The sequence below is a fragment of the Anopheles stephensi genome, chromosome 3 (assembly GCF_013141755.1).
Source record: "Anopheles stephensi strain Indian chromosome 3, UCI_ANSTEP_V1.0, whole genome shotgun sequence".
Lineage (NCBI taxonomy): Eukaryota > Metazoa > Arthropoda > Insecta > Diptera > Culicidae > Anopheles > Anopheles stephensi.
Genome location: NC_050203.1, coordinates 85,062,681 through 85,089,209, shown reverse-complemented (window position 1 = coordinate 85,089,209; position 26,529 = coordinate 85,062,681). Strand labels below are relative to the sequence as shown.

Genomic DNA, 26,529 nt, shown 5'->3' with positions numbered 1-26,529 from the left:
TCTGCTCTCTTCTCATCATCGTACACAACTTGAGGAGTTTATTAGATAAGTTGGAGAAACTATGATATTCGATGTTAATTCATCCTTAATATCAAATGTATTCTCAAGCATTGGACATCAAGAGGCTCGTTTAAGACATCATAAGACCTATCTGACCATATCAGAGTATTCGTTCAGATAGTGAAGAATGATCTGACGATAGCTATAGCTGGAAGTAAACGATGGCTGGAGCACGTGATGAGGATGACGGACTCATACCTGACCAGGAAGGTGCTCGTCAGCTACCCATAAGGTACGAGACGTAGAGAAGCACAGCGATCTCGTTGACCAAATTGAGTGGAGTCAAACATGGCCAAGACCAAGAAGGAAACAGAAGAGCTGTTAAACATTTAGGTGAGCAAATCTTTGAGCTCTGAACTCTTCGAAGTGGTCTTAAATATCTATGTCTAGATTGTGTATTAAGGAGATAGTTGGTGACGATCGAATAGTCACCTCCAAGACTTTCGTTAAACAAGGACATATCAAGTGCAAATTACCTGTGATAAGTAGATGTCTTCATCAAGAAATCTGTGTGTGAAGAAATTGGATTTCTGACCAGCCTTGTTCCAGTTTGTCTAGATATCCCTTAAGGCGATGTAACAGGCGAAGAAAAACGATTTATTGGAATGTCCCTTCAAAAATTCTACTACATACAAATCTCCACCATTGCTTAAGTTGTGGAGATGGTACCTTATATTGGATGATACTTAGAGTAAAACATTTAAACCTCTAAATTTTATATGGTATACTTCATGACTTTTGGCGAAGAAGAACTTAGGTATTTGACACGCCGAGCTGGGACTGTGATCAATATGTCAAAATAAAGCTCCCCTGTTTGTATAGCATGTTTGTTTAGCAGAGTCTATTGAACCACTTCACAGCAACTCCACGACTTTGTTCTAATCGCGTGTTTAGTCCTTCGCACACTTTCTCTTCAAATGAAACAAAAAGGCAAACGTCCACAGCAATCGCACCGCCTTTGAACACAATAACAATCAACACTTGCCTGCCTCGGCTACGTCACCTGCCCGATTGCAAACCACCAGGAGGGAAAAAGTTACCAACGGACCACACACACCGACCGTCACCCTTCGAGTTGGCTGGCATCGTTGCGTGCGGCTAAAAAAATCCCCACAGCTGATAGTTCCTCCTAGTAACAACGGGGAGCGTGTGCGGTTGCAAGTACAGCACAAACAACAATCGAGCCGCCGACCAGAACGATCGATCGATCGATCACACCCCGGTTCGAAAACAACCGCCGCGATCGACGCCCGGCCGTCTCAATCATTCGCACGGTCACGTTCCGCACCGTGTCCATTGCGCGAACGTCCAAACGGCGTGTTTGCGTTTCGATTGCGTCGCAAAACGATCGTCGCGCTCCTTCAAACCGATCCGCTCACTCATCATCGCTTATCCTGTGTGTGGACGCGCGCGCGCGCTCTCGATCGCTCTCGGTGCTTGCTATAATCTCAGGATTATACCCCGTCAAAGAAGGTGTGTGTGTGTGTGCACCCCGTGCTCGGTAAGTAGAAGCCATTTTGCATTCCTAATTATTTAAACACGGGCCTCACTTTGCTTATCCACTTTCCAACATCCGGGCATTGTGGTGGGTGCCGATAAGGCTTGCCGACACCCGGATTCATGCTGATTCATTTTCGCGCAACCCTTAATCATTGGATCAATGTGTGATCGATGGAATCGGCGAGCGACCGCTTATCGAGTTTGGCCAAACGCTTTCCACCTCACCGGTTTCGTGGAATCGCCGAATGGCGGCAGCACGAGAGCGCCCGTCGAATACGCCACGCACACACGTTGCCTCGTTTTGTAATCACAGTGATTTTGAATTTTAAATATCAGTTATTTTTAGTACCACGCCATTAATGAGTTAATTATAGAAAGATAGCAAAAAAAAAACAGCTACTCACAGCTATCTGAACCGGCTCGGTAGCACGGGTTTTTTTCAGATTAGATATTCACCACGAAACCACGGGCTGATCGCGCGGCTCCCTAGCCCCGTGAAGGTGGTGGCGTAGAGTAATTAAGCGCATACTGCCAATTACATTTTGCCACTTCGGTAGACAACTTTCCAGGGCATTTGATTGCTGCCGATTAATAGATTCCGTGCCGGTGTGATCCAACACCTGGAAAAGGCAAGGGCAACTAACTAACACGCCGCTAACTTGCAGCGCGTGCACCAGCAATTGAATGACGATCGGAGCGGCTAAAGTACGGGTTGCAGCTCGCAGATTACGGCGTGTGGACCTGGGAGGGGGGGAGGGGAGAATTTCTGATGAAATGTCTTTTGAAAACAAAAACAGATTTAATAGGAGGAACTGCAACCCATAATAGATAATGAATCTGTGCAGAGCGATTTACGGCTGTTTATTCTCTGTCATTGTAATTCATTCCTATCATTCATTCTGCTATAATTCATCGAAAAACCTTATCCTGCTGTTCTGTTTATAGTGCATGATTTCCAGTGATCCTGTCTTTAAGAACTCCGTCCATGAAACCTATTTCTTATGAAACTACTTTACCTACTTACCTATCTGGACCTGCTTCAGGAGATCTCGCTAAACCTAACCGTTTTCCAATCAAATATCCTGAAAATTTTAGTGCAGGAATCTTCTCAATCAGTTCATCTCAATGTTGGCCTACCACGTTGCCTCTGTGGTTAATGTGGAAGGTACCATTCTCATGACATGACCATCCTACCGAAGTCTCGTAGGCTGAACTCTGCTATCGTCGCAATTCATTAGTACATTTGCTATAATTCACCTGGATTTAAGGGATATACTTTTGTTTATGCTACTTCTTCTTCTTTCTTGGCACTACAACCTCGAGTGGTCTAGGCCTGCCATATCTGACTTTCTGTGATGGGATATGAATCCCGTTCTTTCCGTGTGAAGACTGTTATCATAAATCATTAATGTTATCATAAATTTACCAATGAACTCTAATTATAGCACGCAAATATTCTAGCTTATTTGCCGTTTGTTGTCATAATATGTTCATCAACCCGAATCAAAACTTCCTTTGACGCTTACCGCCTCTTGCAAAACTTGTTTTGATACATTCATACGTACGTAAATCGAAACCGGCGTGTACGTGCCTACCAGCTGCATAGTAAAAGTGTTCAATTCTATCACGCAACGCCGAAAGGTACGTACATCCGCAATGTGCGCCACTATGGCTGCGTGCGTTCGAGCAATATCAAACATCCCACCCCTCCCAGTGCTTGGGAAGATGGGGAGGCCTTAACGCATTTGGACAGCCAAAATTTCCCACCCATAGTTTTGAGATTGTTCGCCAACAAAAACCGGGTTAGCCAGAAATTAAACCATCAACAATCGTTTGCCTCCAATCACGCAGCTGCGGGAGCAAGATCAGACCGATAAAAAGGATTTCCGTTTCCCGGCAAAGTTAAAAATGTGTCAGGCCACATAGCTTAAGATCATCTCGAGTGATCGAGTTCTCAGATGGACTCGACCGACAAAAAAAAATCCACAACTGCAAGAATTCACAAAAAAGCCATCATCCTCCCCAAAAATTACAATCATTGTTCTCGACGCTCGCCCAGGCGGATGAGATTGAGATGATACTGAGACCGTTGCGATGTATTGCGCTGTGCTATCCGCCTGGGTGTGTGTGTGTGTGTGCCGTGGAGGATGCCATAATGATGCTGCAGCACGGGGCAGCAGCAGCAGCTCCTTTCCTGATGCGGCTCACAGGTGGCCCTTGACGTTGAGGGCTGCCCAGTTCAACGGAATCCGGGAACAAAGGGAACATTTTTCACAAATATGTCTGAATGGCGTGTGTGTGTGTGTGTGTTCTGCGCATGGTCAGCGCTGCATGTTTTTATTTGGAAGGAATTGCCCCTTTTTTTAAGCGCTGCACCGTTTTCCGAACCGCACCTAGTTGGGTGGTCTGCCGTTTTGTATGCGTGTCCACCGCCTGTGGCCATTCCGTGTTGTTCCACTAACGGTGTTCCGCACGGGGTCCTGGTAGACTGCGAGGAGCTAAGACGTTCGGAAGGTTCGTCTCAAGGTCTGAAAGCAGCAAAGCAAATAAGACGCTCCCGAGGCGCAGAATTCTTGGAGCTTAAAGCAAGCAAGTTCCCATGGGAGATAAATGAGTATGAGTACAAGTATGAGAACAGTTTCAAGCACACAACAGTTTATTTTTGAGGAACTTACACTTACCATTTAATTACTAACATAATTACTCCATTATCATCTTCGGCTACCTAACATTTCGTATTCATCATAACACCAGAATCAGGCCACTATTCCTTGAGTAAAAGAGCTTGGGAATCTTCCTCCAGTATTTTTCAAAACTAGTGCCCATAGACGACACTATGCTCAAATAGCTTCTCTACCGAGAGACTTGATTGAGACTCTCGAACTATGTTTTCCTGTCACATTTTGGTAATCAAGAACATGAAGAATTCAGTTGTGAGTTCAATTCTGCTTCTACATCTTCAGGTCTCCAAGGGAATCTTAACCAAAGGTCTGTAGGAGTACAAACTTCTTTTTTTCCATCCATGAATTGCTTCTAATTTATCGGCAAGATATCGACAGGAGAACCAATTCGTCTCTCATTCAAGATCTTGTTGAACTTCAAGGTCTTCCTCAAACTTCAGATAGTTGCTGTATCAGCTGTTGAAGAGTTCTTCATAGTACAGCATGATTTTCGGATGATTTTACATCAGACGAGCGTAGCTCTCTATTTGCTATCAGTTCACACGCTGAATCATTCCGGAGAGTGCTCAGGTCAACCTGATCGCAACTTCAAATAACTAACGTTCTGCTTTAGATAGAGGTTCACTGCTATGGACTGCTGAAGGTTCGGTCTTGGCATATTTAAAGTGTAGTCTTACGTCCTACGTAGTCCTACGGGGCGGTCCGGTGGCCGAGGCGACAGCGGCGCCGGTCTTCACACGGCAGGGCCGGGGTTCAAATCCCATCCAGACCGCCTCCCCGTACGTAAGGCTGACTACTTTACTACGGGTAAAATTAAGTCACAGAAAGCCAGAAATGGCAGGCCGAGCCCTCTCGAGGTTGTAGTGCCAAAGAAGAAGAAGAAGTCTTACGTCCTACAGCTATATCCGCGACCCATCACAGGATCAGTCACTCCTACGTATATACAAAGAGTTGCACCGCAAGGACCCAAGTCTTCTTCCGATGAATGTTAGTTTCTTTCCTTTTTTCATCACAGTAATCTACAGAGCTTCAAGGACCACGGATACAAAACAAACAGCAACATGGTACGGTTTTGAATTTCTTACAAATTTATTCCTCAATTACACGCTTCCGCTGTTTCGTAAAATAAATACGTTGTTTTTCCTTCCGTTTACAGGTACAGTAATAATATACAAAAATTTACACAAACACACACACACACAAACACACAAAATCATATTCAAACATAGTGTAGCGGTGACCTAAACGTAATAGTGTATAGGCCACTCCCCTCACAGCGGCAGGCGACCACGAGGAAAGCGACCGGAAGTTGTGTGTTCGGAACTTTATAAAAGCTGCTCAAGCAACGCAAAACGTAAAGGACTGCCACGCAACGCGCTAAGCTGTTTCGTGACTTTTTGACTCGATCTGTGTCCTGCCTCTCCTACCTTTCCAATCCATCGATGAGTGCGATAAGTTTAATGCTCTAGTTTATCTCACTATATAGTTCCTGTTACTTTATACACTCACACACACACACACACCTTCGAGCAGGCCCTGTGACACAAGAGCAAACCGTCCTCCCCCCCTGTTAAGCTTCCTATCAAATAAATATGTACAATATGAGCTTTCCCCTGTTCTCTGCTGAAGTCTCCGCCATCTAACACCTATGCCACAGCACTAGTTTCCCCAAGCCTATCTATCCACTATCTCACCAGGCTCTCCACTCTGAACAACTCTCTCCTCGGACATCTCGGACGGACAAAATACCGTGTGTTTCGCGCACCAACCTGTGTTTTATTTCGTTACTCTCGATTAGTTCCGTATGTATGTTGATTATGGCTTCTTCTCTGCTTTGACGTCACGCACTCTCACCTCGCAGCATGCAGCGGAGAATGGCTCCTACTGACGACTACTACTACTACTGCTATCGCTACTACTACTACCTGCTACTATGGTACACCGCTTTGTTTAACCCCACGTACACGCACAAATACATACGCTCTTGCTGCTCGCTTTTCCTTAGTACGTTCGAACGCATGTGTGTGTGCTTTTTTTTATACACAAAACAAAGATTTAAAGTAATAATTAAACAAACAGTAGCGGCCCTGCCGATTCCTATGGTCATCCATCCTCGCCATTCTCGTCGATACCTATCCGAAAAACCTCTCTCTCTCTCTCTCTCTATGCTTTCTCACAGAAAACATGCCTTCCCTCCCCCCGTCACTCCTTTCACCGGCAGCCACAACCAACAACTGTCATGTCCTGGTAGTTCTTCAGTACCACCTTGTTCTGCTCGTTCAGATACAGCATCGAGATGGAGGATAGCTGCGTCGGCACACAGCAAGCCTTCGGCGCTAGCGTCGGATTGTACGAGTTGACCAGCGTCTGCACGATCGCGTGATTCGTCGTGTTCAGATGGTCCGCGATCGGGAACCGGCAGTCGCCCTGGCAGAAGTACGCCTCGTACCCGGGCGGCGCCACTATCCAATCGTTCCACCCGACATCACTAAAGTCAACGTACAGTGGCTTCCGCTGGCAGAGCTCATTTTTCCGCCGACTACTCCGCTTGGCCGACGCACGCCTTGCCCTGTTCGCGCTGCTGATCGCATCCCGGATCGGTCGCTGCTTGTGTCGACCGTCGTCCGTGTACGTGAACAGCAGCGGTTGCTTCTGCACCCACGTATCGTGCCGTTCGGCCGCATTCCGCCGTAACCGCACGTGCTCGTGCACCGGTACAGCTGCTGGCACGCTACGCCTCTGCCGACTGTGACCGACAGCTCCGGCCGACCGTCCCCGACCAGTCACCTGCACGAACAGGCCGTGATTTTTGCGCGGTTGCCTAAGCCACCGTTCGACGGCCGGCATCACATCGAAGCTGGCCGTACCGGACTCGTTGATGGCGAGCGTTTTCGTGTCGACCAGCAGGAAGGTGGGCGCTCGCTTACCTTTCACGCCCGGCCGGACTATGTCGTACACGAGCACCTGGTACTGGACCGGTGTCCTAGCCAGGGCCCGGCCACTTCTGTGTGCGATCCCGTCCCGGGTTAGGGTGAGTTCGGCGGCCCGTAGCTTCTCGCCTCGCGGGATACTCGATACGTTGAACAGTAGCCGGAAGCGATGATGGTGCTGGAACCGCTCGTCTATGTGACTTTCTGTAAGTAAAGTAAAAGAGAAAATGTTTATTAGCACAAGTTGTACGAAATTCTTATCTCAAGTTATTTAGAAGGTGTAGTAACAGGATCTTCACATTGCTATAATGAATTCTCCCATAAGATTCTGGAGGATATAACAGTCAAATTCATCACAAAAATTCTGTTTTCACTGAAGAATTCGTAACGAAATGAAGCTTGCCCAATCTCAAACAAACCAAACTTATCGCTTAAGTCTTGAAACACCTTACAAAACTCGACTTCAAGCGAAGCACATAAAGTGAACTCTCGTCATAATGAATTGTAACTCTTTCCCCCGAACTATAACGGCGGCTTATTAGGGGCTGAGATTTATCAAGGCATCTGACACAACGAAACATCGTTATGCACGCAGCAGCAGTTTCATTGTTTAGCCATAAATAAACCATTTAAAAACGGCTTTGGCCCTCCCCGGCGTGGCTCACAATTTCCCAAACCCTGTTACATGCAGAAGAATAAACAATCCCGTACCTGTCAATGTACCACCTGGACGATCTCAACTCCCCCCGAAAGAGAGCGAGAGGAAAAATAATACACGAAAAACAACAATCATCTCTCTACCCCGGGTGCGGGTTGCTAATATCCGTCCAGACACAAACCAGACACCGGTTGGCATCGCTCGGCAACACGATCAGCAAGCAGCTCGCCAAACAATAACACCTCCTCCAGGTTTTTAATCGATTTGGCAACCCCATTAGCGAATTTGAACAATCAGCAAACTCACCCTTGCCGCCCACAGCCTACGCATCGTACAGCGCGTTTCGCAATCCGCGTCCGACCGATCGAGACGGTCGGGTTTTGTTTGCGATTTGCCGAAAAATTGCGCCTCACGGGCACTCGCTTTAATTGCGATCAGCGCGCGCGTTGTGTCGGCGCTGCTAATATTCCTAGTACGTGTTTGTTTACAAGCGGGCTCTCGAATACTACTTCCAGCTAAAGGGATTTTGCGTAACTCTTCCCCATCCGGAGCTGCTGCCCGCTACAGTCCCAGCGCTCGATGCCGACATAGGATAAACACTGGGCCTGGGAGTAGGCAATAAAACTCTCACCCTCACGCACAGAGAGAGAGACGCCGACCAGTGAATAGTCACAGTGGAGTGAAAGGTCAACCGGACTTAGGACTTGAGACTCTACTGGATCTCCCCCACCCCCTCCCATCAGGTTCTACGTACCGCCAATAAGGTGTTGACGGACGATCCTCTCCTTGAACCCATCCACAGCTGGACGCAAAACAGCTCAGACTCAGGAGGTCCAGTTTTACGCTTACGCTTACTCGTGTGCAAAATTTACCGATCATTTTACGCACGATGCTTCGACGCTCGTGGGCAGCATCTTCGATCTTTGCCAGGCCGGCGGGGACGGCCGGGTTAAAGAAAACACGGCGCGCTGACTACGCCGCGTTAATCGTTTTTCGGGGAGGGTTCGTGAATTGTGTAAACAACAGTATGCGCGCCGGAATTACACAAACAACGTGCGCGCTTCTTTATTGCAATCGCATTTCCAGGTAATGCAATCAAAGTGCACCAGCTAAACCGCGGCCCGACATCCTGGTTCCCAAGTACTTGGTGGTGGTACATTTGGGGGTTTTTGAGGATCGCTTAGCCTCTTCGAGAAGTGCAAAGATCGTATATAATTGAAAACGGGGGCTCGCACAAGAAAAGTTCGCCACTGCCACACTAATTATGTGTTGCCATAATTTTGCCATAATGGCGTGAGTACACGCGTTGCTACAGATGGGTTTTGTGCGCTGCGATTGGAACCACCTTTCAATCGCGTTATTACTGCGCCACGTTAGCTTGCAATTAATTGAATATATAGAAAACAAGTTCATTCTGTGCCTTCTGCACACGAACGATCGTTACCGATATCGTGCGTATGTGGCAACCCGCGATCGTCGTTGATCAACCCTAACCAGCTTTGCATCAGCTGCATGTACCGGTTTTTGACGTCGTCGTCGTGGTCGCCATTTGTCGTCATGGCTTCCTAGATCAACAGATATCCCCTTCTCCAGATAACCCCAGTGCACACTAGACCGTACGTACCTTCGTGCGTGAAACTTCGCACCGTGTTGGCGTTGCGCGTGTTGAGTCCTTCCTTTGGTACACTGACGGAGTCGACCAGATCATGGCCCATGATCTGCGCGTACAGCTGCTTCATCGCCTCCGGTATCACCACCTTAGATCTATCGATTTTTGGTCGATTAGGAAACCCGAACAGGCTCAGGAGATTCTTCTCGATCTCGACTAGTGTTTTAGGATCGGGCCTGCTGGCGCTGTCACCGTACCGGGCGTCGTCATCACTAGCGTCCGCCTCCCCGTCACTGATCGCGTTCTCTAGCTCCGACTCCTCCGCCGGCTCTTCCTCCATCTCGCCACCCGGGGCTGCGTCCTTCCCGGCGACGTACTCCTCATACTCGTTGGTATCACTACTGCTTACAACACTACTACTGCTACTACTGCTGCTGCTGCTGCTGTCCGGCTGATTGTAGCGGCTGCTGGACTGTTGCTGCTCTCCGCCGATCCCAATCACTGTGGTGACTTTCGTCTGTGGCGCTCCATTGGGGCCGGTGCTAGCGACTCGCAATACACCGTGTGAAATCGCTAACACCACCAGCACATAGAACCAGGCGTGCATGTTCGCGGGAAGCAACGGTCTGTGGGAAAAAGGAAAAGAAAACACGGAACAAACGAGTTAGAAGAGCGCTCAAGTACTTCACTGGCGAACAGTCGGTGGATGAATGTGACAATCCGTTTGTCTGCCCGCTACCTAATAAACACCGACCAACGCCACTGGTGCGATTAGTCAACGCGCACGCTCCCGCACACTAGACGCCACGTCTTGCGAATGGGCGATGGGCAAGTGCCGCCAAGAAGGAGGAAGCTGATAATTAAAGTAAATGTTTTCAAAAACAACACCACAGTTGACGCGAGTCAACGGACCTAAGGGATGGAGGAGGGAGAGTGGGGGGGAGGGGGGAGATTCTCGGTCAAAGATTGGGACAGACCGGGTGGCGACTGCACGGTTATTGGCTTGCATCATGCTGGAGCTGCGGATTCCGCGGCATGCGGGCATCTGGAAGTCGCCACTTGCAGCGCCATTTATGCCACTGCTGTTGGCTTGATTTCTCGAGTAAAGGTCGACAGCAGCCGAGGTCGTTCGAGGTACAGGAACAGTGTTCGCGTACACATGATTCATTTATAGCACACGGACACAAACACACACAGAGTGAGAGAGAGAGAGAGCCATAAAAGCCACCTTCTTCAAGATCGCCCACTTCAGCAAGTCTCTAGACATCCCTGGATCAGGTGCAGACCGGTACGAAGCGATCGACTTCCCCGGGGTGATAGAAGAAGGTTTGGTTTTCGGGCTCCCTTGCTGAACCCGGTGCGATCCTTCTAGGTGTGGGCGAGTGTGTGAAACAACCAAAAAAAAGGACACAAGCTGCGATTCTCAAGTGCCTCCTCTTTATAGGGGCCCATAAGACTTCCAAAGGCTTCCTTCGTCTTATGAAGGACCCTTTTTTTTGGTTTTCTACCAGGAACCAGGCTTTCGCACGCCATCTCGCTCTCTCTCGCTCTCTTTCTTCCTCTCTCTTGTGCTCCCAACCCATCCAGAAAACCGGAGGCGATTGCAGGCGATTACAGGAAGATCTCCGGGATATTGGACGGTAGAGTTTTACTACCTCTTGCCACTCAAGTGGGCAACAAGCCCGGGGTTGTTGCCGTGCCCTGCCGAGGCTTACGCACGGAGGACAACAAATCGATTGTTCTTCACAATACGGTGGGCGGAGAACTGAAGAATGTGTCTCGTACGCTATTTGTGTGTGGCGCGTCCCTTGCCGTTGTCCTTGGGCTACCGCACTCGACCGCTACCACACACACACACACACCTTACACCGAGCTATAACGGGCGCTTAGGTACAAATCTCGGTTGCTCTGTTAGCTGGATGGGGTTTTTCCCGGTCCCACGTCCATTTATTCGTCCAGTGCTGAGGGCCGAACTGGGTGTCTGAATGTGGGATGGATTTGGTAATTTCCATACCCACTTATCAATGGGGAGCACCTGCTAACGATCGGTCCTCGAGATCCTCCGGGTACGGGAGTTCCGAATCGTCGTTTAGAATCGTTTTCTGGGAGGAGACGAGCACGCTCCGGGCGTAAAACACATAGATCGCACACACCGATCGCACAATCGCCTGCTGCCTGCACAACTAGGTCACGCCAAACGTACCGAGCAAGAGCAAGAAGAAATTGCAGCTAATCTCACCCATCATCACCACCACACAGCAACCAAGCTGATCAAGCAAACTGCATACAGGGCAATGCCAAACTGTGCGTCAACAACAAAGCGAGCTCGAGCGTGGCAGCAAATTCCAACGCCAACCTGGATCCCAACCTGGGAGCAGTGATAAAGTCCACGCCACCCTCGATCAAGTTTCCAACCTTTAACGCCTCCTTTCTCACTTGCTGCGGTTGCCTGCCCTGACTGCCCTGGCGGCCGTTTGCCGTACCTGAAAACGAGAAATGATCGCGCCAAACGCCACACAACCTCTGCCAAAGGGACTCGACTGGGTTACCACCCTAGTCGCAGGCGCGAAACTTCCTTCCCGGGAGGTTTACAGGTTTTGCTATTTTTAGCTCCGGCACCAGATAGAGGGGAAAAAAAATGGCAGCCACACACGAAACCCACCCACCCCGCTTACATCACGTAACACGCAGCATTGTTAATCGCGTTTGAATAATAATCGTCAGCAACCTTCATGACACATAGCAAAAGCGAGCGACGAAACGAACCAGCAAAGCTATTCTACGTACTTCAGGGTCCGAATCGTTTCGGACCAGCACAAACCGGGGTCTGGTTGCTTCGAATCGGTTTGATCCGGCTAAGGACGAGTACCAGCTTTAATCGTACGACCGGGTACGTGCGCTACCCGTACGCACCCAGAGGCGTTCCGAGGGTGCACATTTTACTGCACACGTCGCTTGGTTAGCTGGTGCCGCGTCGCCAGGATCCTATCCCCTTTTTGCAACAGACCAGCGGAGGACGTTTGCGAGGTTGACATAAAAGCATTAAGTGTGGGTTTTATGTGTTGATTGCCTAACACGTTCTGGGTGCTAAATGTGAGAGCTGGCTTTTAAACCTTCGTGGCGTCAGACCATACCCCGAAGGTGCCAGACACCCGTCAGGAAGTGCTGGAGAGTAGATCTGGACGATCAGGCTCACTGGGATTATTTAATTAATCCAACTATTTGGGCTGATCTTCTCATACGTTGCTTGTTCGGTGTAGTTACGACCGATCGTTGCTGTTGTACTTCGTTGACCCCGTTGGAGTGCTTGTTGTGGTGGTGGTGCCAGATAGTGAGCGGACAGATAAAGCCACGTCAGAGCACGTCCTTCCTATTTGCTCTGATTTATTGTCGGTGAGCTAACGATCGTCGGCTTAATTCTCACGGCCTCGTCTCATAACTTCTGATGAGTTATTTGCGGACTCGGGTTTTGGACCAACTCCCCAAAGGGTCCTCCAGAGGGACCAATTAAGTAACTCCGGTCCGTCGGTCCGTTGAGGTCCGTGAGGAAGTGATACGATCACCCACTAACCCTGAAGATGATCTTATCCTTACGATTCTTACCTTCTTCTAGTGTGCCGTCTGCTCGTCGTTACTCGCTGCGTGACAGGTTCGCCGAGCTGTGTCCTCGGGAAATCTGCGCTTTCGCTGCAGCCGCGGGGACATGCAGCCGCATGCGCACGCAGCCGTTCCCGCGTCATGTACTCCGAGCCGCCGGAACGGACCCGGGAACTCGCCGTCACGAAGGATATCGCGCGTCCGATAGGATATCCCCAAGGACCTCTCTCTCTCGTTCTCTCTCTCGCTCTCTCTCTGAATAGGTCAGATAAGCTGCTCTCTATGAAGCCCGGATACTCGGATAATGGACGCGTCAAACGGCAACTACTGCTGACCGTAACACTTGCGGCCCGTTTGGCCCCTATGGCACTGTGTCGTGACAAGCACGGGAGGGCTCTGTCGATGGGCGTTCGAATGTTTCCTGCTCAGCGGCCAACCACCGGCACAAAGCATTATTTCACTAGAGAAAAAATCCGACCCGGAATTTCGCTCGACCGTCACACGACTTTCACATCGAACCACTGCACACTTCGCGACAGGACGCTCGACGTACGGGTTTTGCCTCTTTCGGTTCGTCTGCACTTCCTTGCACTTGCTGCATATATCTATATCTGTGTGACTTGGTGTGGCGTGTAAGTGTGTTAGTGTATGTATATGCTGCTGCTCTCTTGTTTTAATTTCCTGACACTCTCGGGCCTGTTGGCCGATGTTCCGAAAGGACCTCCTTCTACCTGCCCACCACACACACACACACACTGTAGACCCTTTTTTTTCGTCTGTGCTGGCACTTCGCAGCACTTCGATGCACTTTTGCTTTCCGTTCGCTGTGAGGCTCTGGCCTCGCCAAAGGCTCACTAGATTACAGGTTGCAGGCACCTTCGGACTGCACACAATCATACACCGCCACAAACCTCGGGTGGAGAAGACAACAACAAAAAAAAACGCTCTCTATCTGTCCACTGATTGCTCGAAAGTTGCTCGTTCACTTTTCTTGTCGCCCACGCGCACACGCCGTACTTATGCACTTCTTCGCGGCGATGCACTTTCGATCCGGGGTGTCCCGCAGAAAAAATGCACACACCAAAAACAACAAAACAAAACTGGAAGGTAAATTATTTGCGTTCCAGTCGTGCCCGTTACATTCCAATCTTTGCTTTTTCGCCTTACCACTCACGCGTCGCTTTATTTCACGGTTTCCACTCACAAAACGTATTCACACACACGCACGGTGGCTCTGCTCCAGATTTAGCCGATTAAAGCTCGCTGCACTTCGATCACTCGGCGCGTACACTATCAGCATGCACTATTTTCAGCCAGACCCGCTCCGAGGTAGACAACTGTTTTACAATGAAAATGTATTTCCTCCCATCCACACTATTCGTAACCGGTACAGCTCACACACAAAACGCTCCACTGTGCACTCGGGGCCGATCTTGGTCTTGTTGCGGCAGCTTCACAAAGTTTTAAACATCTCGCGACAGCATCTCGAACACGAATGAATGAACGCGAGAGCAAACGTGCGAGTGAATGCGCCCCGTTCGGCCGACTGGCGAATGAACCCCCGGCTAGAATGAACTGCAGACGAGTGAACTGGTTAGTGGGCGTGGTCAGTCATGGTGTGGTCGGTGTGTTCGGGAAGGATGAGAGGATGATCGCGATCGTCCGGAAGAAAAAGAGAGGATCAAGACGTTTGAAAGACGTTTGACGTTCGAAATGACAGTTGCGATTGATGGAAGAGCACGCGCCCTGGTGAAGGTGAGCTCGCATTTGAATTGTAATTTTGCATTTGCATGTAATTCTTGGAAAAGCAGCTTAGGTTTACATCAGCCGGGTTGCGCGGTTCCTGGCCACCTTCCTGGTGTGCATAAGCCGAGTCGAGTAGCTGGAGGGCCTCGCGTTAATTGTGGTTATCCTTGAGAAGCAAACCACAGTGCCACAGTGAACGATCGTCACGGAACTGCTGCTGCACTATCCCCGTCCTGCTTTTGCTAGCTCACTCTCTCCCTTTCTCCCTCATTCTCCTCTCACACTCGCACGCACTATCACCACCAACCGAGCCAGTAAGAAATATTGAGGAAATCATATTTTCATTAACAGTTATTTACACTCCAACAAATCGTGAAGATTTATGTAAACTGTGTAAACTTTCATCTCTGCCCTCGCGGGAGCAATCGATCGATCCGATCTCGATGCCAACCTCCACCAGCTCTTCCTCCCTTCGCCCCGCGCGACCCCCGGTGGTCCTCCGCCGCCACCACCGACGCTTGCACAAGGGAGAGTGAGAGAACGATTTATGAGAACGATTTGTAAACACCGCGAGCGTGCGCGGCTGGAGAAAAGCGACTCGATCGCACACGCGAGCCGAGGCACTTGTCGTACTGGTGTGTCGGTGTAATGTGCGTGCTCTAGCGTGATCGTTGGCTCAGGATAGACTGATTGACGCGAGCACACTTCAGTCCACGCACCCGGGCTGTGGCCTTGTGGCGGTGGAGCATGGAATTGCTACGCCCGTACCCGTACCGTCTCAAAGCGAGAGAGATAGAGAGCGAGTCGAGAGCTACGGAAGAGAGCACGCACAGCAATTGCATGTCATTTTCACTTCCGAATTATTTATTACCAGCGCTCTGCCACAGCGGAAACCGACCGACAGTAGACCGACCCAGGGCAGGCCAGCACATACCGGTGGACTTCTGACAAGCTCTCGGCCACAACTTGCTAACTAGTCCGAAGCGGCAAACGGGTGGCCGATGCACACGGGATTGATGCTCTGTGAAGTGAAATTTATCTGTTATTTAGATCGAATGAATTATATTTAATCAAACAATTAATAAATTATCACCGATCGATTGCCAGAAGCGGCACTGGTCGTGTACCATGTTTACGCTACGTCAGCCGTTCCTCGCTGCTTTTTGAGATGATCGCCAAGCCGAGAAAGCTTGCCATGGTCGGCCGTACCCTGGTCGGTACGGCGGTTGTGTAATCTGGGCCAGTCCGTCTATCGGTGGCGCTCTATGCGTGTGCGTGCGTGTGTGCGCGCCGTGATTTCTTGTCTATTTTTTCACGTCAGCAAACTGTTGTGATGTCCATCACAACTTCATCCATACGGCGGAACTATCAGGCAAACAGATTACAGCGTGATGCTCGTTTAACCCTTCTTACAGGGGAATCAGTCTGCTACCTCAGGTTCTACCCAGCCAGAGCTGCTGTAAAGCATTGGCAGAACCCTCAGTGAGCCTTAAAAACGGATCCTTCGCGGGGGAATTCCCGGAAACTTCGTTCATGAACGATTCACGAAACGATGCTAGAAAAAACAAAGCGACCCAATGTGGTTGTTATTATTTTTTCACACCTCCAAATAGTATGTGACCTGGAAGGATGTTTAGCTTCCGGGATGGTGGTATCGGGATTTTCCGAGTTCTTCTTGAATGAGCCTCCTCCCCCTTGCTGATGGGAACTCGGAAAAACCCAACTATTTCCATTCGTATTTCGTGTCCTAAACTGTCATGTACCTAAGACCAAGCACTTTACGAGCCTGCAACACAAATCCTCGCTTTTTTGCTATAAATTTCCAATAAAAATCCCAAGTGAGGTAGCGCTGAGAGTCCTTGCATATGACACTTGCGATCAAGTTGACTAACACTTACGCCATCGCTAGAGGTCGACCATCGAAACAAGGAAGCGATTCTAACTCACTCGAAAGGTCAGTAATCTAACACCCCTGAAGTGAGGCAACGAAACGTATGCAAAAACAAGAGTACCCAAACGATCGGTTCGATGCAAAAAAAAAGACTCACACCGAAAGCTTCGATACTACATTGTAATCGTCCTTCTCGGTTACCCAACACCGTGGATCGGTTTCAAGTTACACCTCTGCTGGCCCTGGACAGTCAGCCAGCCCGGACCAGATGACTGATAGCGGTACGGTTCCCCAAACCTTAGCCAACTCGCAATGGCCATCGGAGGCACCCCAATCAACAGGCGCTCAACAGCTCCAGGGAAACAAGTTACCTGACAGGGCTTTTATGAGCCCGTTCCTACGACTTTTTTTGCCTGTGTTGTTGTCATTTTTGTTTTCGTCTCCCTCCCCAATCCATAGTGAGCGGATTGCGTCGTGTGAATGTACCGAACAGAAGCACAACCTTCGCGGGTAACCGTCGAAGGACGCAACAGCATAATGACCAGACAAACTGGCACTGGTTGTACAGTCTGTGCCTCGCCGACTTCTACGATCTACGATAGCTCGATCTACGAGACCGATCCGCAGGAGGTGATCGCGGATACGCAAATGAATGAAAATAATAAACTCTTATCCAGGCAAGAAGGTTCCCATACAGGCGTGCAAGGATGCTTGAGGTGCGCACTTTCCGAGGACAACTTCAAACCAACGCGGGGAAGTGATCGCGCACGGCAGAGGGCATCGGCTGGGCAGCATCTTTCGACACCTCGCCGATATTCGCGATCGATCGATCGTCGATCGATCAGTCAGTTCGCCGACCGCCGATGAATGCTACACACACACACTCGGTGTGATCTTTCGCAGCCGCCAGAACGTCTGCGGCGAACACGCACCACCGTTCCTTTGTCGGCAATCATTATCGTCAATAAATGGGACGTGGGTTTCCTACCGGGCAGAGGAGTTTCGGCGGCACTCGGAAGGTTTGCCACGGAAGCCCCGCGCAGTTCAATCAATTTTACATCTCACACGCGCGCCACCTTCACACCTTCGCTCCGGGAAGGAGCGAGCGAAACGGAACGTGCAAAATTCCGGACCCAAGCGTCTTGTGCGCACTTGACGGCTAAATATATAATCAACCTTCGACACGGAACAACCGCCGAGCCGCTGAGCGTCTGACAGCGGCATTCGGCTCGCATTATGTTTGAAATTACCGAAAATCCTTCAGACGAAAGTAAACAATTTTGTAGCCGATATGTAGCAATTTTATGCTTTTGGGAGGCGAAAACCTGTACGCCTGGGAGAATGTGGTGGTGTTTTGGTGTTGAGTGCAAATGTAGTAATAATATGCCTGCAACACCAAGCTCGGGAGTTTCGGGAAAGTGCCGTGTAGTTCGTTTAATTATGAGTGTTTCAATTTCGCCTGTGACCTACTTGAATGGTATTAACTGAGCTTATGCAAGCGAGGCGTCCATTGGGAACAGAAGTAATTTCCTGCCCGTAATGTTTAACATGGAGCTATCAGCTTTTAGCGTCAGTGTCTCTGTGACGTATACGTTTTATAGCTACAGTATAGTATTTTATAGCATCCAATCGCCGTAACGATATCGAGCCGCGTTTCATAATCTGCAAAACGGAACTCTTTCACGGTGAAATATCTATGCTAGTCCCTCGGTTCGTTCGTTTCAGTTTTTGTGGGTCAACTATGCTCAGCCTTATGTATGCATCGTGCGCGAGACTTTCAAAAACGCGACCCGAAAAGACCTTCTCTCGCTCTCGGCGGCGGTGGAAAAATGAAAGGGCCCATATGCCCACGCAAACACACACACACGCGCGCGCATGGTACGTTTGGCGCCCTTTCCATGTTGCGGCGAACGATGACACAAGACGAGACGAGCTGCTCGCGTCGACGACGACTGCGGAGACGTCGTACAGCTCTGCCAGCGACAGGCTGTCTGGTCCGGTCCGGGCTAGCACAACCTTGAACAACCCATTAAAGGAACAGCACCGCACAGCACAAAACAACAAAAACGACGCTCGCCAGAACCAGCTCACAGCTGCGACCGTTTGGGCATTGACGGGCCTCGACGGTGCGCCTGGCAGTGGCCGCGTGGCTCTGCTCACAAATGATTCGTTAAATGTAAATAAATTATACTGGCCAACACCGTACCTCCGTCACACGCACACAATGGAGGCGCACCTTTCATAAGCGTCCCAAACCATCCCGCAAAGCAACACCGGACAGTAATCAACGCCATCAAAGGCACATCCACACACACACACTCCGAGATCGTCGAACATCGTCTTGCTGCGTTCGGACGACAGCCATACAATAATAGCGTGATCTTTCCCTAGGCAAAAAGGGTGCCGCATCTCGAGTGGCCCTTCTGGGGTCCACTCGTAAACGCTGATAATGCGCCAACAACAATGTGCCTGTTGCCGATGCGTCTCCGGGGACGCTCGGGCGAGGAAAGCTCTCGGAAGGCTGCTCTGTTGGGATGCTGCGCAATAGACAATAGACGACCTAATAAGATTTGTGCCGTCAAGCGGTCTATCTCACTCCTCCGATCCTGGTGGAATCCTTTGGTCTGGGTGCACGGCTCGCACATATGCACGGCTCGGCAGCAGGAGGTGCCGAATTTCTAGCCCTACCAAACAATAGCGGAACCTCCGCTCCGCCGCCGACATTGCCAGACAGCTTGACTCCGGCGGTCAGGGTATGGAACACACAGAAGAGAAAAAAAACAACAAGCAACTTCTAAAACCAAAAAACACCCTTGAAACAACAGAAGTGTGCAAAGAACCGTACAGCTAAGGGATCCTCACGCTGTCCCTCACTTCCAACTGACCGAGGAACCAAGGCGAGCATTTTTTTTTTTTTTTTTTTGCTGTAATTCGAGATCCCATCAAGATGCCCATCTCGTCGGCTTATCGGTTTCTATTTCTCTGCGTAAGTGCAATTTTCCAAGGATTGTGTGTGAGTGCATCTCTCGTCTAACACGGCTGGTAGTGGCCGGCATTCCTCGAACCAGGCGAGCGTCGGTTGCCATATGCATCGCTTGCCTGTTTTTGAAACATGCATTCTGCGTTTGTTTTTTGCCACTTCACCAATGCGTATTGGGTTTTATTTCCGAGTATTCTAGACGAGAACTCAACGGCGATGACTTCACAGAAAGCGGAGGGCTATTAGGAGGTATGAGAATATCTGTAAGCTGGTGTACGAAATTATCATATTACATAGTGTGTTCAATGTCTTCAATTAATTCTTCAATAAGAGAGAGAGAGAGAGAGAGAGAGAAAATGACGAGGAAAAGATAGCCGAGCAATTGAATTGCTCAGCACAACCTGATCATTTTATTCCGATTTTGCATACAGCTCAGGAAGCGGTAAGATAGTCTCATCGGTAACGCGCTGTTAGAAATCTCGCCCGGAATAACTTCAACCCTCGGCTAGACCAAGACCACCAAACATATAATGAAAAAGTTCAGATTACCTTTTTCACGACTATGGGTTGAGTCGCCCTTAATCTCAACAAGGATTCAGCTCTCGTAAGAAATAGAAAGAGACTTTTCTGAGGTCCTCTTAAGAGACTCCCATACCTTGTAGTAGTCTCCACTACTGATACAAACTCTCATTCATTCAACGAACTTTAAGGACAATGTCGCATGTCACCAGCATCATCGTCATCGCCATGATCGGCGCGCTGAGTACAGCAACCGGACATTTCCTTTTTCGCGCATTTCATTCATAAAACGAGCTCCTTCAAGCTCGTTCCTTGCCAGCTCTCGATCAGTAGCCCGATCGTGTACGCGCAACCTCACACACTCGCTCGCTTGCCCGCTTCCGGTACCTTGGCAAGATTCCGTTGTCACAACACACACAAAACGGAGCGAAAAAAAACAAGCCGTCCGATAATAATCGAACCATCATCATCACCACCGATCGTTGGAACATTTCTCGATCGGTGTCACGAGCAAAACGAGCTTGCTTCAAAGCACGAAAACAATCTGGCCTGGCCCTTTGGTACATTTCTTTTTTCTTCTCTTTTCCCCTGTCCCGCCCATCCCCCGCGCAGGAACAATAATCGGCCGGACGCGGAAAACGCTGGCAAGGGAAACCGAACGCATTTAATTGATACACGCATTGCGCGTTCCTGAATGAATTGCAGATCGCGAATGAATCCCAATCCCGGTTTCCGTCCGGTTTTTCGCCGTCCGTCCGGTGCGCACCGAACGACACAACTGGCCTGGGCAAGCAGGCAGGCCCAGGTTGACCCATTGCCGTCGGCGGAATGCAAACTGTCCCCGTGTGTTGCTGCCTGACGGATGCTGTGACGGGTATGTCAATGTTAATTTCATCGGTCCGCTGTTGTCGTTTTATACATTTCAAAGTTTTTTTTTTTCTTCTTTCAGTTATTTGTGGCCATCCCCGACCGGCCCGAGATATTGCCGGGAGATGGCGCTGGATCGGTGCTGGCATGCTTCGAAACGGGGTCCATCTGGTCTCCAGGAACACAACAAACAGCTTCGGACAAGGGAGCCGGGGGGGGGGGGGGGGGGGGGGAGTACCTAAGCATCGTTTGTGATGCGACTCGCGGACTCGGACAGCCGCGACTGGTTTTCTCCGTTTTGCTTATGTTTTATTTATTTGTGTGAGCAAAAACATTCCTCTTAATTGGAATGGAGTTATCTCCTTTTATAGGAAAATTTGTTTTTAATTGATTTCTTCTCCTGGAGCTAACCCGCCCTCCGCCTCCGATCGTGCGCTGGGGCTCGTGCGAAGGTGCCCCCAAAGCGGGTCCTCAACTTCCAGTGCGCCATGACGTGTGCACATCTGCAATCGATACGCACCGATCTTCGATTCGATCGCATCGCAACGCCACAACCAGACGGCGCAGTTCGCCGGATCGCCAAACCGGATCGCCACGGGCCAAACTTGCCCGGGTTTTCGCAGTAGTACTGTGGACCGCAGCAAGCCACACTCGTGCCGTGGCCCTCTACCACCGGGAAACCGGTCTCGGGAAAAGGCTGCGGAAAAGCAGGTTTCCGTGACTGCTGGGCCGGTCCTGCTGGGCCAGGATTTCTGTCCAGCGCCTGTCAGTGCCAGCTTCCGTTCTTCCGTGCTGCGAGTTCTTCACCGTTCCGACCGGGACATTTGTCCTGTGGCGCGATTGGAATAATGATGAATATTGCACATTCTCCGGTGCATAGTTTGTTTGCAACAGTTGAACGTGCACAAAGTGTCAGCCCAACGCGTACAGAATCCATAATGGCAAATGGCGAAAGGGACGCCGTGGTGGTGCCTGCTCAAAGTTTGTTTACAGCCGATGGATCCTTTGATCGTAGGGGCATCAGATTGGGCATCAGCTTTCTCTCACTCTAGATTTGTTTGATAAGCACTCACGGCCTATCAGCGCGATCTGGCGATGAAAAACGCTTTGTTTAACTTTTATGTTGCTAAATAAACAACTCGCTGTGTTATGTTAGCCAAGTAAACGCTGTTAGCGCCACTGTGATGGAACTGACAACAACTACTGACAAATGGCGGACAGTAGCCCCGGCTGTAACTTCACACCGTGTTCCAACCCCAGCCTAGGAGCATCCATCCTTGCCGCTGTTCCGTAATATCAATATTGAACCGATTCGGCACTGGGACTGCGATGTACGCAGTGTGCGGTTTAGCCACTTCTCCTCAAGAACGCTGCACAAACAAATGTAACGATCATGTTCAAAAGGGTGTCGTGTAAATATTCTGGTACGAAGCACGACTGTAAGGTAAGCCGGGTACAAATGGCATTCCTTGCATCGGTCGCGTAACTAAATCTGCGGCCCGATCCCGATCAGCGTCACATTTGGAATCGCCCTGCCCGACGGCGGTGCGGTTACGGTGTAGGCCAACCGTCGCCAAACCGACATTCTGCGCATTTGTATAATAAACAGGCTTGACGGCACGCAAACCGCAGGCTAATCATAGCAAAGAAATGGCTAGATCGACGCTGTTTTGATCTCCGTGTGTCGCTGGAAGGTGGCTGTGATTTGCACACCCATGGCTTCAGCTACCGAACCGCAAACTTCCTGCCATCTCGCACCCTACCTGTTCACCCGGCCGTGCGAGAGAAATGAATGTGTCATTACTATTTCTTTGTGCTTCGATTGCTACACAGTTGGCATCGGGGTATCAACTGCGTGGTGTAATTGAAATACGCTAATTAACGTCATTCTTGGAGGGCTGAACAATGGCCTCGTGGCTCGGTGGTTGGGCTGATATACCGAAGGATGACAGTTTGAATTTCATCCGGAACGGCTCAGCTTTTGCGCAAAGACTAAATTGAGCAATACGATTTTATCTTCTTTAACTAGGTAAGTTAATAGAGTTTATAAGGCTTCGAAGGCCAATTTTTAGACGAAACCGATTCGAACTCATGTGCCTTTAAATTTGACATATTCCTTGATTATAAGTATGGTTTACCAAGCTTTTTGTCGTCTACATTTAAGACATTTAGAACAGAGCTAACTCCATCCATCGTTAGGATATTATTAAAACAATCAACTTTCTCTTGTAGTTTTACTATGAAGTAGCAAAATACAATGTAGCGAAGCTAACTTGAAACAGGCACTCACTCACTCAGAAAGGACTAGCGGCTCTAACATTTAATATAGGAAGCCCTTGTCTAATTAGCTTGTACTACTCACTCATTCTCTCTCTCTCTCTCTCTCTCTCTCTCTCTCTCTTCCTAGCCTAACGGCCTCTTAGATCATGCCGGCCATTTCTGGCTTACTAGACAAGCATGTACTACAAATTGCTTAAATATTTCTGCTATCAGTCAAACTGTTTCATATCATATTATCGCTTTTCTTTCTCGATCATACTTCATGCCTCTACCAAAGTGTGAAAAGAGGTCATTCAAACTCTCAAATCTCTCGTTTATCTGGGTCCTATAAAAGCCATTTGATCTTCGATTCTACGCATTCTTGAGGAAGGATGAGCAGATAGTGAGATAATATAATCTCTCTGGTGTCGAGGTTGAAAACATAATCTCCTAATCCAACATCACATGATCGTTCACATAACTATATTTTGTTTCAAGCCTCGTATCTCACTCAATGGAATGCATTTTAGTGTAGAATGACCTCCCCCCCTCTACAGCCCAAAAAGTGAGTTCATCCAACATCTCCAACACCTCTCTCCAGCCGTCTGCTATAAAAAGTTGTGCAGTGTTTAGCAATGTTTACTGCTTTTGCTTTTCCAAAGCATTCCAAACGATGGACGGGGTTAAAAAAGCCTGACGAAACGTCTCATACGAGATGACCTTGTAGGTCGTTTCTATACTTTCACAAAGGCCTTGGGGCGATTTGGTCGAGGCCGCCGTAGCTGAGATTGAGCGTCGCGATCATCAAGTCTTGTGTCGATGAAAATCAGGAACCAAAAATGATGAAGAAATAATGCTTTGTGTGAGTGTGTTGTGTAAAAGAGGTAAATAATCGTAGATGTACTAGAACTATTAGCCATTTTTTATAGCAAACTAAATCCGGTACTTAATCGTTTGAGTTCCACCGTTAGTAGAATGCCACCACGCAAGGATCTGTGCCATTTCACCACACCTGCTTCGATCATTCTTTTCGCTGCATTTTGTCACCGTTTTTTGTTTTGTTTCACTTGCGACTCCTTTTCCTCTTTTGTTTCCTCAGTGAACATGGGTTGACTTCACAATTTATGCACACAGACACACAAACGCGCGTATACTTCGTTGCTGATCTTTTTTTTTCTCTTAATAGCTTCGATTAATTCACCACTCCTTGCCCATTTCCTTGCTATTTGGGACCCGCACAGGCACACACACACACACTCAAATACACACACACACACTAGCACACCTCAATTTCGCTTCCCGCGAAACCCTCATCCACCCATCGATAGCGCTTTTCTTCTTAAAGCGATCCGCGCAAACGATCCGCAACGAGCGGGCCACGGAACGGATTCGCTTCCCGAACGGCCGCCCGAACACACGCAACGCACAACACCAATTCCCCGCTGTTGCTATCTCTTTCCCACTCACACACACTCACAATTATAGCTCCCCTTTAGCTCTTACAAACTCACAGCCCAAGCTACCCTCACACGGGGGCTTTCTTCCTTCACCTGCTGTCGCCTTCGCCCGTCATGTACTTTCACCCCGTTCGCAAGGTATGCATGGTATAGGATACACCTTTTTTTTTTTGTTTCTTACACATCGACCGTGTTCTGCTACTAAACTGTGTGACTTTGGCAGAAACAGAATTCCTCAATGCACTCAATGAGCAAGTTGGCCAAGGTTTTGGTGCCACAGATTTGAATACTATTTTCACACCTGCCCTGAGCAGGATTGCCGTCACTCGCCATAGATCACTGCGGTTGATTGGATCGGATCGCTCGATCGACCGGGCCGGGATACTACCGCACGGGGTTCGTCGCTTGCGCTACTAGGCGCAACGCGAGTCTTTCGATTCGCAGGAGTAACCTGATATCGACAGCTCGCATCAGTATGATGGACAATTCGAATGATCTGGAGTTGTTTACTAACCACTCATAACACACACGCACGCACACAGAAAAAACACAACGGGAAGAGAAAACGCTAATTCCTCCCAAAATACGGACGAATTCCCGCACCAGGTCTTCTCGACATGCTGTTATGTCTGCGCTCAACTCTCTACTGGTTAAATCTATCCGATGATTATTTTAAACTCCCCCTTCTCCGGGGGCTTCGCGAGGCTCCGGTGGTAGCCGAGCTTTAGCCGATGTTTGCTGCAGATGACAGCTCCCCCCCCCCCCCTAGCCTCCATCTCCTTCCTTCTCACCCCATTTCCAAACCCCAACCAGAGTGTGAGCCACCGTCCACGGTCGAGTGGCAGGAAGAAAATCGAAATGATTACGGCGATGATGTCGATGATGATGATGATGATTATCATGAGCAACGAATGATCATGATCGGGTGAAGCATACGATATTGCTGGTTTGTGGACAAGTTTTTGTGTTTTGCTTTTTTTGTTGCTGTTGTTCAACCCTCCCGCGAACAGCCACAGCAGCAGCGTACAGCCTGCCGTATGTAGATGAAGCAGCGAACCTGCGCAACAGGTGGATCAAGCCTCCTCTTTCTCGGTGTCCCTCCCGATCCTCTCCTTCTCCTTCTCCCTCTCCCACTCCCTCTCTCCCACACCCCGGGGGCTTAAATCACACGGAGGGCGAGCGCGACAAGGTTGAGTCGCGTTTATGCCGCGGCGATGGCCATTCGAACCGCTGGCTGCTATTTTTATTTATTTTATCCTACTACAACTACGGCCGCTCGCTTTTTTTGCTGCTGCTGCTGCTGCCTTTGCCATCTCCGTCTCCGTCGCTCGGGAAGCTGGTTTTCGAGCTGGTTCCCAGCTCCCCAAGACCGGCGAGAACATCGAACATTTGCATCGTTAGAAATCGGCGTAGAAAATGAAACCCCCGAGGCCGAGGCGCAACGGGTTGGGACACCCAAACGTGGCGGGGGGAGAGGGCTATCCCAACGGTAACTTGGGTGCAAAATCCAGCTGCCCTTTTATGCTTCCCTTTCTCGGTGCAAGTGTTCGCGCTCGGGCAATCGATGCGATCCCAGCACCTCGGTCCAGCCTTCGTGGAGCCCCGCGTGGACGATGTGGCATGTGGACGTAGGTCAGGCGCGAGCAGAGCGGTAAGAGGCTTGGTGTGGCGCGGCGGAAAATATCACCTTGTTACATGATACTCAATTTTATAATTTGCATCTCTTCACCGTGCGAGCCTCGAATGGAGGCCCATAAATCCGCGTGCTCTCGCGA

At 49.4% G+C, this 26,529-nt stretch overlaps 1 protein-coding gene across 4 annotated transcripts; it reads right to left on the bottom strand.

The window, feature by feature from the left end:
• Positions 1–5,306: 5,306 nt before the first annotated feature.
• LOC118513866 (protein decapentaplegic) lies at positions 5,307–25,388 on the bottom strand. 4 transcript variants are annotated; one of them, XM_036060168.1, is made up of 4 exons: positions 25,269–25,388; positions 13,042–14,610; positions 9,454–10,064; positions 5,307–7,375 (listed from the first exon to the last, which is right to left on the bottom strand). In XM_036060168.1, exons 2-4 carry the CDS (start codon positions 13,176–13,178, stop codon positions 6,453–6,455), a joined length of 1,671 nt encoding a protein of 556 aa, XP_035916061.1. In that variant the 5' UTR covers positions 13,179–14,610; positions 25,269–25,388; the 3' UTR covers positions 5,307–6,452. The 4 variants fall into 4 exon arrangements, with proteins under 4 accessions (XP_035916061.1, XP_035916062.1, XP_035916064.1 ...); XM_036060169.1 differs by lacking the exon at positions 25,269–25,388 and having other exon boundaries at positions 13,042–15,472; XM_036060171.1 differs by lacking the exons at positions 13,042–14,610; positions 25,269–25,388 and adding an exon at positions 11,642–11,659.
• Positions 25,389–26,529: the final 1,141 nt, after the last annotated feature.

Bases quoted from the DNA above. Each gene is read 5' to 3' on its own strand.
- LOC118513866 (XM_036060168.1), bottom strand. From the start codon at position 13,178: ATGACGCGGGAACGGCTGCGTGCGCATGCGGCTGCATGTCCCCGCGGC. The intron at 10,065-13,041 runs GTAAGAATCGTA...TTTTTCCCACAG, and splicing joins AGACGGCACACTAGAAGAAG to ACCGTTGCTTCCCGCGAACA. The intron at 7,376-9,453 runs GTACGTACGGTC...CTTTACTTACAG, and splicing joins GCGAAGTTTCACGCACGAAG to AAAGTCACATAGACGAGCGG.